Genomic DNA, 13,525 nt, shown 5'->3' on the forward strand with positions numbered 1-13,525 from the left:
GCACCATTAGGTGCGACTTCACGCAGTTCTCTACATCGCCGTCAGGTGTGGCTTCACGCAGCTCGCTACAGTTCCCCCTTTTTGTTTTGTAAAGCTACAGGCAAGAGTAGAGGTCTGATCTCTGTTAAAAATGGAACATGTGCTAGTGTCCGTCCAGGTCTCATCCACTCAGCGAACACTAGACCTGTCCGGTGTCTTTTTACAGAGGTGGGAGTTAGACACCAACCTGCATGCAATCAGACTTGCTCTTCTTGAGGTTGATGTATGCTTCCCTCAAGTGCAGTGCGCAAGCCTCGCATCCTGTGCTCGCTTCTATCTCTTTTAAGATAGCCAAACTTGGGGAGACTGTCCTGCTTCAATGGCCGTGAAGGCCTGAATGATCATAACTGCATTGCAATGCTGTGAAACCCTTATGTGACAGACACACCACAGGCACACCAGGGAGGCAAGCACCATTAAGCCTGTTAGGGCTCCTACTCCCGCCCACTCCTTCAGATGATCCATGGAGTGATCCAGGAGGATAGTCCTTCTGCCAGGCTGGTATCCATGCATGTGGAGTTCACAGTTGCAATCGTCATCCGAAGCTTTTCCAGTTGTTTTCAAATTCACCAGACCAATTACCTAAAAGATATCTAGACAATTCTTTAGATTAGCTGCATGGGTTAATCTTTCATACTGAATGCTGGTCACACACAGCCCTGGATGGATAGAAATGTCTGACAGACTAGGGTATGGACTTGCCTCTCTTAACATACCCCAGCTGCCATACCCCCATGGCACATTCATTCTTGTCAGCTGAGTGCATGGAAGACACCTTCTCCCTCGTGCACTTCTTTGGCTTCCCTAGCAGCCCAGCTGATCCTGCTTCTGCTAAGTGACCATATGCTGCATTCTCATGGGTTGTCTGATCTTACACAGGATTTAAAGATAAATGCCCATGACAACAGGTGTTGAGATTGCCAGCAGTAGGGTTCCTAATCACCATTAGACCCAACCTCCCATTTGGGCTATGGTATTCTACCAACCCTTTGGCTAAAACAGTACCCACAGGTACCTGCTCTTACAATAAGGCAGTCTCTTGATTTAAATTCGCTCTGCCGCAGACTCTTTGGCGTGCAGAGCCTGAAACTGCCATTGCCTTTTCCTTGCCCTGCAGCTACGCTGCATTCTCGGGCAGCCCTGTGGAGTCTGTGCTCCAGCTTGTCTCAGCTCCAGCACTTGTTGTTGCGTTTGCTGATACTCTTAGCACTGCTGTGGCATCTGCCAGGCTAGGCACCGACTGCTGAGGCAATGTGCCTTCCACCACAGCCACCTAGCAAAGCTCTGCTCCAGCTCTGCTCCAGCTGCATTCATTCTGGGTCCAGACTGGTGCATGGAGTGGAGCAGAACTCAGGAAAGCAGGCTTGCTGCTCTGCAACCATTGAAAGGTCCCCACTTACACGTTTTAGGGAATTTGGGCGTTGTCAGTCTGTCTGGCTACTACCTGCTGAGCGGGGACGTTGCATTCTTACTGCCATTTTCAGCTGCGCTCGGACGCAGGTCACGGTAGCTACAGGGGAGAGGTGGAGACTCTACCTCCCCACCAAGCTGGAAGGTGGAGGCGTGGCAGCATAGAACAGCCCTGGTTGTGCTGCGCTTCTATGTGGGAGTGGCCTAGCGTTCTGGCCTTGTTGGTCCTCAAGGCAGGTCCTGAGTGTTTGCAGCTTCGCAGACCCTCAGTGCTGCTTGGCCTTGGAGCCGCAGCTGCTCACTCTCCACTGCAAACTCAAGAGGTCTCGGTAATTCAAACCACATGAATCTAACTCCCTTCCTTAGCGTACCTTGTTCCACAGCAAAATTCAGATCTCTACCAAGCTTGTCCCAGGATGACACATTAAGATTGCCAGAGACGACAAACCAAGGAGCAATTGTGTCACATTCAGTCAAAAACCTTTCCAGTGCGCTCCTTAACAGCTCGTTAAGAGCCAGAAAAATCAGGTGTGATGTTGAAGCGCCCATTCTACAATCCCATTCCTTTATTTTCACTTTAAACCGTCCACTTTGGTCGTGGCTCTCACTTTGATCCGTCCGCTATAGTCGCAGCTCTCATTACCCCCACTCTCCCTTCTACCGGCGAGAGCGGAAAACCCGCTTTTTTCGCGGATCCCCAGTCTTTACCTGAGGATTATCCGGTGCACCCCCTGACTGCAGCAAGTTCTGGGCTCCACGAAGAGAGGTTTGGAGGATCCCCGTACGGGCCACCAACTGTCACGGCTCTACCTCGTCCAGCAAGGATGACGCGACCACCGGAGCTCTTCTCACTGCAGTTTTATTCAGGACCTTTTGACAATTGTAAAATCTCTCTCTCTCTCTCCCTGGGCAAACCTCTCCCAGCCCTTAAGTAGGCCTGGGCTGCCAACCTCAGATTGCCAGGTGGGCACTGCTCATAGGTCTACGCATATGCAAGCAGCTGACAATCATTGTGTGATAATAGCATAAGTCAGGCCTAGTTGATATTAGGAGTTGATTATCACAGAGAGCACTCGCTTTCGGGATCGCGGAGGGCGGGAGCCAGCACCATCAGGTGCGACTCCACGCAGCTCTCTACATTGCCATCAGGTGTGGCTTCACGCAGCTCGCTACAGTCCTGGAACTTGCTTTGTAGACCTGGCTGGCCTTGAACTCACAGAGATCAGCCTGCCTCCTGAGTGCTGGGATAAAAGGCAAGAGCCACCTGCCTAGCTGAGACAGGGTTTGTCACAGTCCTAGCTGTCCTGAAACTGGCCTTGTACACCAAGCTGGCCTTGAACTCACTGAGAGCTGCCAGGCCTCCCACCTCCCAAGTGCTGGGATTAAAGGCGTGCACCTACACCCATCCTAGCTGTTATCTTAAATTATCTACTCTCATGCCCTTGGCCAGAGTAGTGCTTGTGTGTCCTTTGCTGAAGCCAGTAAAAAAAAAGTTGAGAACAATCTTACAAAATGAATATCCGGGTGTTGGTGACTTTTGTAATTGTGTTGGTTATCTTGTTCAGGTGGAGTCAGTCACTTAATCCCTTGTAAAACTCTTAAATATTTCTGCAAAGTATCCCTCATTCCCTCCCCATGTTATGCTTTCTTTGTGGTACAATAACAGCAAAACCCTTTGTTAGGGACAGACACATAGAAACAACAGACACAGGGACAGACTCATACGACAGAGGCACAAGGAACAAAAAGTAGACAATTCAAATATGAACTTGCTCTTGGTTTAATAACGCTAAGGGTAAGTCTTTATTTTTTTTTCCTTAATGGAACACCGACACATTATTGTGACTCAGTTTGTCACTATTGTGTTTAAACAACACACCAAAGAACGGTGTCAGGATCCAGAAACTCACCTTGTTACTCCACAGAACATCTCAACTCCCTCAGTTATATCTGCATTCACCTATGCATGCATCTGATTGTACACATTTCACTATGTACCCTGGAGAATCACAACCCAGCTGTGTGGGTTTTTCACCATGGTCTGCTTAACCGATCTCCCGTTCCCCATATCCCTGCCCCATGACTTCTACGTGTATCCTTTTAAGATCTTTTTAAATACTAGAATATATTTTAACTTTTTATTAGACTTATGCAACTCTTTTATTATGTGTGAGTGTTTTGCCTGCAAGCATGTGTATGCACTACTACATGCCTGGTGCCTACAGAGGTCAGAAGAGGGTATTGGATTCCCTAAAACTGGAATTAAAGGTGGTTATGAACCACCATGTGTGTGATGGGACACATCCTCTGGAAGAACAGCAAGTGCTCTTAATGGCCAAGTCATCTCTCCAGTCCTCTAAGTTTTGTTTTTCAAAATCAGTGCATTTTCTTTGGCTTTTATCCAAGTTGCTATTATGTGTATATCAACTTCATGAAAATAGCAATACGTTCTCCACAGTTTAGATAAGAACTCTTGTGATAGGGGCTGGAGAGATGGCTAAGTGGTTAAGAGCACTGGCTGCTCTTCCAGAGGTCCTGAGTTCAATTCCCAGCAACTACATGGTGGCTCACAACCATCTGTAATGAGATCTGGCGTATGGGCATACATGGAAGGCAGACTGTTGTATATATAAGAAAGAAAAAGAAAGAGAGAGAGAGAGAGAGAGAGAGAGAGAGAGAGAGAGAGAGAGAGAGAGAGAGAGAGAGAGAGAAGAAAGAACCTTTGTGATAGCCAAGCAGAGTACCACACACATTTAGCCCCAGCACTTGGGAGGCAGAGGCAGGCAGATCTCTGTGAGCTCAAGACCAGCCTGGACTACAGAGTGAGATCCATGACAACCAAAGATATGTAGTGAGACCCTGTCTCAAAAACAAAACAAAACCCTATGTGAAACTTGTGTAATTCACTTTATGGAGTTCTGTCCAAAGAATTTGAGGCACTGCTCCACTTTCGTCATGTGCACTTCTGTTGTATTATTTACCATTTTTTGGGGGGGTTTGGTTGGTTGTTTTTTGCTGTTGTTTGTTTTTCAGAGAAGGTCGCATATAGCCAAAGATGGTCTTGAACTCCTGATCCTCTGCCTCTGCCCCCCAAGTGCTTGGATCACAGCACGGCACACCATCACACTGGTTTGAACTCTTTTTATTTATTGCAGTACTTGGAGATCAAACTTGGGTCCTTGTGCCTGCAAGCAAGTTATGTACCTCTGAGCCAGCCTATCACAAGGGTTCTTATTTCTGATGTTTAATGTTTATGTCTTTCCCGTAAAGTACCATAGGAACTTTTGAACTGCCAGTTTCAAAGCTGTGATCTTGTTTGGCATAGCTCAGTGGTAGAGTATGTGAAGGGCTTTCTAACAAGTCCAGTCGTTACAGACATTGGGGCAGCAGGTCTTGCCCTTTCCCCTTCCCTGTCCCTTGCTAAAATGTTAGATTGCATTCCTAAAGCTAGCCACAAGGTCTGTTCCCTCATTTGACCACTTCCTTATGCCTCACTAAAACTCAGAGATCCAGCAATTAAAATTCATTATTCGGCTACACTGGATAACCTGTCCAATCAGGACATACCAACCCACCCTAGCACAGATTCCCCTTTCTCCTTAAAAAGCACTCCTGCAGAAACACCTGCTGTCTGTCTTTGTTCAATCCAGAGGCAGCCCCCTCACCCCCTCCCACACACACACTCGTCCCTCCAGGGTAATAAATCTCGTTGGTGCTGAGATATGTTCTGTACTGACTCTGAGGCCCCCTTACATAATGTCCTATTTTTGTTTCTCAAGACTGAAAAAGGAACAAAAATGAATGAACACAGTATAAATGCAGGAAAATTCTATCCAAGTTCTATGTTGGTGTGGGATTTACAGCTTGGAACAAAAAAGCAGGTGACAGGAAGTGTCCCTGCATGAGAACTCTTTTATGAACTGGTATAGGAGCTGGCTCAAGGTAACAGCTGCCCTTCCAGAGAGAACATGCAGAATGCAACTCTCTAGAACCTTCTCGGCCCTCACTGTCAGGAAATGCTCATTTTGAAACAGCGGCAGCTAAGCTGAAGACTCCCCACCTCGCAGTGACTGCCCCTGAAGACGGCATGTTTGTATGTGGTTTGAAATTTCTTTGGAGGTCAAACCATGCTTTCACAGGGATTGCATACCAGATATTCACATCATGGTTTATAACACTAGCAAAATTACAGTTATGAAGTAGCAACAAAAATAATTTTATGGTTGGGGGTTACCACAACATGAGGAACTGTATCAAAGGGTCACAGCGTTAGGAAGGCTGAGAACCCCTGAGCTGGAATTATATGAAAGAAGGAAATCTTTTTCTTTTGGTTTTTTGAGACGGGGTTTCTCTATGGTTTTGGAACTACCTGTCCTGGAACTAGCTCTTGTAGACCAGGCTGGCCTCGAACTCAGAGATCCGCCTGCCTCTGCCTCCCGAGAGCTGGGATTAAAGATGTGCGCCACCACCGCCCAGCGGAAATCTTTCAATTGAGAAAATGCCTCCATAAGTTCCAGCTGCAGGGCATCTGTATATTTTATTTTTTGAGAAAGGGTTTCTCTATGTAGCCTTGTCTGTCCCGAAGCTCACTATGTAGACCAGGCTGGTCTCAAACTCACAGAGATCCACCTGCCGCCTCTGCCTCTTGAGTGCTGGGATTAAAGGCATGTGCCTCCACTACCTAGTGGGCATTTTCTTGGTGATCTATAGGTAAGGGCCTAGCCCATTGTGGATGGTGCCATTCCTAGGCTGGTGGTCCTAAGTTCTATAAGAAATCAGGTTGAGGGCTGGAGAGATGGTTCAGAGTTTAAGAGCATTGCCTGTTCTTCCAAAGGTCCTGAGTTCAATTCCCAGCAACCACATGGTGGCTCACAACCATCTGTAATGAGGCCTGGTGCCCTCTTCTGTCAGAATATTGTATACATAATAAATAAATATTTAAAAAAAAAAAAAAGAAAAAAAAGAAATCCGGTTGAGCAAGCCATGAGGAGCATACCAGTAAGTAGCACCCCTCCATGGCTTCTGCATCAGCTCCTGCCTCTAGGTTCCTGCCCTGTTTGAGCTCCTATCCTGATTCCCTCCAATCATGGACAACGATCTGGAAGTGCAAACCAAATAAACCCTTTCCTCCCCAACTTGGTGTTTCATTGAAGCAATAGATACTCTAACTAGGACAGGTATAAAGTGTAACAAACATGGCTTTAATTTTCAGGTTGCTTTTGGAATCGAACATGTGAAACACTTTTTAATACAATAACGACGAGGAGAAATCAGAAGACCTAAATCCCATATTCCTTGGACTTGAACCCTGACTCTGCTTGTGACTTGGATTTCTAGACCCCAAATTCTGTAGTTCCTGCAAGGCCATGTGTATTTCTTTTTAAAAGTCTGCAAAAACCAGTAAAAGGTACTAGTACAGAGGGGCAAGTTGCCCTGCCCACTAAGCAGGTTCTACTATATCTCCAGGGGAGCAGAGCAAGTAAGAGCTCCATGCTTGGATAACATGGTAATCAGCAAAACCAAGCCATTGACGTCCATTTCTCATGGTCAGAGAAAGCCATGTGCAGCAGAACCATTTAGCAACCTTATTCTGACTACTGTGTCATGTGCCCACACAGAGCAGGGCTGCCACTGTAGACTTGAGATTCTCACACATCAGGACTGTCACCTGGTCCTGGTGTGGTTGTTCTCAGGGGTGGTGGCATGGACAAGATGGACCAACCAGGCTGCTCACAGGTACCTGCCACAGTACTTGGCTTCCTGCCATTGCGGACACAGGTGTCTTTCAGAGTGTCACAGTGGTGAGATGCCCGGGTACAGGTGGACAATGGCAGTCAGACCTGGAAATGCCTTCCTCTGTGTTCCAGGTCAGGTGGAAGCTAGTCCAAGTCCAGGGCAAGGACAGGGTTGCAGTTGCTCATCACTCATCACTTGTCCTTCTCTGGTGGTAGAGGTAGGTTCCAGTCTGCAGGGGGCCTCTGCCTCAAGGTCCATACCAGGGTGTGCTTCTGTGCAGCCTGGACCCGTGCCTGCTCACTCTCACAGAGGGATTGCTGTACAAATGAGATTCTAGTCACTTCCTGCTTTACCACTGGATCCCAAGACCCCAGTACCATCACATGGCACCTACACCACTCTCTTCCTCAGCACTTTGCTAAAGAGAGGAACAGATGGGAGCCCACACAGCTCCTCAGCTCAGCTGACTCTACAAACTGGACCTTGACAACTGTTCCATTTTAGCACACACACTTCTAGGCCATTCTTTCTCTGGACCTTGACAACTGTTCCATTTTAGCACACACACTTCTAGGCCATTCTTTCTCTGCAGTGCAGGTCATCTTAATGTATCATCTTATTCAGCAGTTTTATTGTGTCCTTTGGATTTTTAGACAGGGTCTTAAGTAGCTCAGGCTGGCCTCATGATCACTCTGTATGACCTTCCATTTCTGATAATGCTGCCTCCACCTCCTAAGCAAATAAGCATGCACAACCATGTCCAGATTGACTTCAGCCATTTGATAACAAACATTTCCTAGGCCTCAGCTACAGCTGACCTGGAGAGTCTGGAGTAAGTCTGTAGAGTGGGGACACCGAGTGAGGAAGAGACAGCAGTCTGAAGTTACTCTTGGACTCTGGACAGGGTGTGAGTAAAAGGTCCCCCTCATTATGACAGGGGTGAATATTTGAATATTTGTATTCACAGAAGTTAGCAGGCATAGTCAAAAGGATTTGAAGTTTCAAACCAGCTTGAGCTATACAGCCAGATCCTGTCTCTAAAAAGATCATTATTGTTTAAGAAGCAAACAGAAGCAGAGTGTGTTGGCACATGCCTGTAATTCCAGCACTCAGCAGGTGGAGACAGGGAAGTCCAGGTGGAGAGAGACTAAGGGAAATGCCTGATACCCACAGAGTGCCTCTGCATGCCATGTGTGCACATGTGCACATGCAAACACATACATGTGACATACACATACATATACAAAGACTTTTATTTTTCTTTATAGGAGCTGGTAAGATGACTCAGCAGTTAAGAACACCAGCTGCTTTCCCAGAGGACTGGGGTTTGATTTCCAGCACCCATGTGGTAACTCACAACCATCTGAAGCCCAGTTCCAGGGATCCTCAGGCAGTGTATGTACTTAGTACTGACATACGCAGGCAAAACACACATAAAATAAGAATAAAAGCACTTTAAGATTGTAAAGAAATAACTGCTCTGTGTGCTGAGGTACTGAGTTTCATGGTGACCTTTGCCCATTTCTCTACTCAGAAACATTTTTGCTTTTTACCCCAATTTATGAAAGCTCATCTATAGATCCAGACAGTAAGTCTCCAGTTTCTTGCCATACAAACACGCTTTCTGCCATGATTTTTACTTTCACTAGGGGGTTTCTGTTTTCTGTATTAAAAAAAATGTTTTAGGAGCTGGAGAGATGGCTCAGAGGTTAAGAGCATTGCCTGCTCTTCCAAAGGTCCTAAGTTCAATTCCCAGCAACCACATGGTGGCTCATAACCATCTGTAATGGGGTCTGGTGCCCTCTTCTGGCCAGCAGGCAGACACAGACAGAATATTGTATACATAGTAAATAAATAAATATTTTTTTAAAAAAAATGTTTTAGGGGCTGGAGAGATGGCTCAGAGGTTAAGAGCACTGCGTGCTCTTCCAAAGGTCCTGAGTTCAATTCCCAGCATCCACATGGTGGCTCACAAGCACCCTAATGAGATCTGGCGCCCTCTTCTGACCTGCAGAGACACATACAGGCAGAACTCTATATAAATAAATAAACAAATAAATCCCTTTAAAAAATGTTTTAGCCGCTTGTTTTCATCATTGGTTTGTCTGTTTCAAAATGTTTACAAATGTCTTCAACACTGGACCTCTTGTTTCTGGATATCCCTATGCCAGCTGTGTACTGGAGTTTCTGTTCTCCATCATACTGACCATGAAAGCAATACCACACTCCAAACTGGAGTGTGCCCCGGGCAGGCAGGGCTCACTTTTCCACCCTGTATCAGAGATCACTCAAGGAGACAACTACTTGTTTAATGAATGGATCCCTAAACTAGTCATGTAATGAATGGATTTAATTAATGTGTCTTAGCTCTTCCTAGGCTTTCAATCACTCCCATTTGGAGTTAGAAGAGAGGCTCACTGACGCAGGAAGCACATGAAATTTCGGAGCAAGCCGGGCGGTGGTGGCGCACGCCTTTAATCCCAGCACTTGGGAGGCAGAGGCAGGCGGATCTCTGTGAGTTCGAGACCAGCCTGGTCTACAGAGCTAGTTCCAGGACAGGCTCCAAAGCCACAGAGAAACCCTGTCTCGAAAAACCAAAAAAAAAAAAAAAGAAATTTCGGAGCAAGAAGCTCAGAGTTAAAAATTCACCGGCTCCCTACCCAAAACTATAAAAGCAGTAACAATGACTGGGAGAGGAGACTCTAGAGCTACTCGGAAGGGAAGGTGTTGGCATGCTGGGCTTTCAGGCAATGCTGCTGCCTTTGTGTTGTGACCCAAAAGAGTCATTGGCTCACTTAGCTAGATTAAGTGGAAGCCTTTCTTTGGTCCATCATTCCGCATGCTATTCGGAATAAGTAGAGGTTTCTTCACACCTCCCTAGCGAAGGTCCAGCCTCAGTACTGGTCTGTCCTCTACAGTACTCTCCGCGCTCTCAAAGCCAGGCTGGCCTCCAAAGGTAACTCCAGTCACACGTGCTTGAACATTTTTGGGTACTCTCAGGTTCACTCTTATGCCCTTACAGCCCACCCTCATGCTCCAGGCACCTTGGCTCTCTTTCTCCGTCCTGTCCCCAAGGGCCGGCGGATAACCCTAACGCTGGGTTATCCTCTCCCCAAGCCTCTTATACTTTCCTTCTTTCTGCCTCCCTCCTTGTACTTGACGCGGTCTAAAGTCCCTTCGATGCCGCAGTTTGGGGCTCTTCTCAGGAGCGAAGCACAAGGGGGATGTCCCCGAAAGATCTATGCACACACCCACACCCTGCACGCACCTGGGCCTGGGGGCTGTGACTCTCCTCCCACTCGCGGCAGCTGGCCAGGTCGCGCAGCCACTGCCTGCAGTCGGGCCGCTCGCCGTGGACGTAGTAGTGATGTAGGACGTGGCCGGCGCTGCGGCAGAGCTCCCACTCGGCGCGGTAGACCTCGCAGGGTCGGGGAGGCTGCGGAAAGGGACAGCGTGAACGCGGGCACAACCGGTAGCCTAACACCACCCAGCCCAGCAGCCCAACACACTGACCTGCCAGCTGCCGGCGACCGCCATGTCCAGGCCCCGTGTGACTGACAGAGACTTGGACCAATGAGCTCCAAGTAAATTCGCAGCTCGCAGGACGTCTTCACTGAGTGGCGGATTGTCAGAGGCCTCTTCACCTGATGTCGAGCAGGTGCCACGGCTTCAAAGCCACGTGACTGACAGTCTGAAACCCTGCAGTTCCGGCCAGCTCGCCCGGTTTTTATTTTTTAAATCTCGAAGTACTTTATCTTTGCAAGTACAGAGTCTTGAACTCCGAGACTACGGAGATTTGGCCTGAGCATACAGGAAGTGTATAGATGAGCTTGATTCCCTGTATGGAAAGGAGGAGGGAGCAGGCGCAGAGTGGCTAAGGGTGAAAGAAGCTCTAGAGGCCACAGGCTCACAGGTGCACACCTTTAATCCCAGCACTCTGGAGAAAACGGGCACCTCTGTGAGTTCTATGTCGGTCAGGGTTTTACCGTGAGACTCTGTTTCAAAACAAGAGCCAACTTACGGGGCTTGAGAGACGGCTCAGTTAACACTGGCTGCCCTTGATTCCCAGCACACGCACGGCAGCTTACAAGTATCTGAAACTCCAGTTCCAGGGGACCCAATGCCCTCTTCTTCTGTCCTGGAACTAGCTCTGGTAGACCAGGCTGGTCTCGAATTCACAGAGATCCACCTGCCTCTGCCTCCTAAGTGCTGGGATTAAAGGCGTGCGCCACCACCGCCCGGCTCAATGGGCTCAATGCTCTCTTCTTGTACAAACGTGCGTGCAGACAAAACACCTCTGGGAGAGGAGAGGACAGGAGGGGAGAGGGAGGGGAGGAGAATGCCAGCTAACTGGAGGTTAACATCAGTCATAGGTGAGATGGCTCACTTGTGAATGGAACCAAGGACCTAAGTTTGACCTCTGAGAACTGTACTCCAACCTCCACATATACACACCTGTACATGCAGTCACATACATTTTTACTATATATTCATTTTAAGTGTAATAAATAAATTTGTATGTGCACCACGTGTACACAGATCTCTGGAATTGGAATTACAGATGGCTGTGAACCATGTGGGTGCTGGAAACCAAACCTGGATCCTCTGCAAGAACAAGTGTTTTTTTAACTACTGCACCATCTTTCCAGCCTGACAAAATTTATGTAAGCCAACAGAATTCCACAAATGAAGGCTGCCGCGTACGGGGAAACCTCCAAACCTCCTCCGTGGAGCCCAGAACTTGCTGCAGTCAGGGGGTGCACCGGATAATCCTCAGGTAAAGACTGGGGATCCGCGAAAAAAGCGGGTTTTCCACTCTCGCCGGTAGAAGGGAGAGTGGGGGTAATAGGGCCGCGACTATAGTGGACGGATTAAAGTGAGGGCCACACCAAAGTGGATTGTTTAAAATGAAAATAAAAGAATGGAATTTTAGAATGGGCGCTTCAACATCACACCTGATTTTTCTGGCTCTTAATGAGCTGTTAAGGAGCGCATTGGAAAGATTTTTGACTGAATGACACAATTGCTCCTTGGTTTGTCGTCTCTGGCAATCTTAATGTGTCATCCTGGGACAAGCTTGGTAGAGATCTTAATTTTGCCGCTGAACAAGGTATGCTAAGGAAGGGAGTTAGATTCATGTGGTTTGAATTACCGAGACCTCTTGAGTTTGCAGTGGAGTGTGAGCAGCTGTGGCTCCAAGGCCAAGGAGCTCCAGGCAGCTCCAAGGCCAAGCGGCACTGAGGGTCTGCGAAGCGCAGGGGGGCACAACCGTGATAAGATCTGTTGGCCTAGACCTCTGTCCCTGCCCCGGGCAACAGGCCTAGACAGGATCCGTCCCACCTCGATGGGGTCAGGGCTGTGCTGCCACGCCTCAACCTTCCAGCTCGGTGGGGAGGTAGAGTCTCCACCTCTCCCCAGTAGCTACCGTGACCTGCGTCCGAGTGAGGCTGAAAATGGCACTAAGAATGCAACGTCCCCGCTCAGCAGGAAGTAGCCAGAGAGATTGACAATGTCCAAATTCCCTATAAGAAAATTTAAGCGGGGTTCCTTCAGAGCAGCAAGCCTGCTTCCCTGAGTTCTGCTCCACTCCGTGCACCAGTCTGAACCCAGAACAAATGCAGCTGGGGCAGAAAGGCAGCTGGAGCAGAGCTTTGCTAGGTGGCTGTGGTGGAAGGCACATTGCCTCAGCAGTCGGTGCCTAGCCTGGCAGATGCCACAGCAGTGCTAAGAGTATCAGCAAACGCAACAAGTGCTGGAGCTGAGACAAGCTGGAGCACAGACTCCACAGGGCTGCCCGAGAACGCAGCGTAGCTGCAGGGCAAGGAAAAGGCAATGGCAGTTTCAGGCTCTGCACGCCAAAGAGTCTGCGACAGAGGGAATTTAAATCAAGAGACTGCCTTATTGTAAGAGCAGGTACCTGTGGGTACTGTTTTAGTCAAAGGGTTGGTAGAATACCATAGCCCAAATGGGAGGTTGGGTCTAATAGTGATTAGGAACCCTACTGCTGGCAATCTCAACACCTGTTGTCATGGGCATTTATCTTTAAATCCTGTGTAAGATCAGACAACCCATGAGAATGCAGCATATGGTCACTTAGCAGAAGCAGGATCAGCTGAGCTGCTAGGGAAGCCAAAGAGGTGCACGAGGGAGGTGTCTTCCATACACTCAGTTGACAATGAATGTGCCACGGGGGTATGGCAGCTGGGGTATGTTAAGAGAGGTAAGTCCATACCCTAGTCTGTCAGACATTTCTATCCATCTGGGGCTGTGTGTGACCAGCATTCAATATGACTCATGCAGCTAATCTGTCTAAAGAATTGTCTAGATATCTTTTAGGTAA

At 48.1% G+C, this 13,525-nt stretch overlaps 1 protein-coding gene across 1 annotated transcript; it reads right to left on the reverse strand.

The window, feature by feature from the left end:
- Positions 1–3,541: 3,541 nt before the first annotated feature.
- On the reverse strand, positions 3,542–10,794 carry C3H22orf39 (chromosome 3 C22orf39 homolog). Its single transcript, XM_057763404.1, has 3 exons — positions 10,699–10,794; positions 10,454–10,621; positions 3,542–7,502 (listed from the first exon to the last, which is right to left on the reverse strand). Exons 1-3 carry the CDS (start codon positions 10,720–10,722, stop codon positions 7,377–7,379), a joined length of 318 nt encoding a protein of 105 aa, XP_057619387.1. The 5' UTR covers positions 10,723–10,794; the 3' UTR covers positions 3,542–7,376.
- Between the last annotated feature and the right edge of the window lie 2,731 nt (positions 10,795–13,525).

The sequence above is a fragment of the Chionomys nivalis genome, chromosome 3 (assembly GCF_950005125.1).
Source record: "Chionomys nivalis chromosome 3, mChiNiv1.1, whole genome shotgun sequence".
Taxonomy (NCBI): domain Eukaryota; kingdom Metazoa; phylum Chordata; class Mammalia; order Rodentia; family Cricetidae; genus Chionomys; species Chionomys nivalis.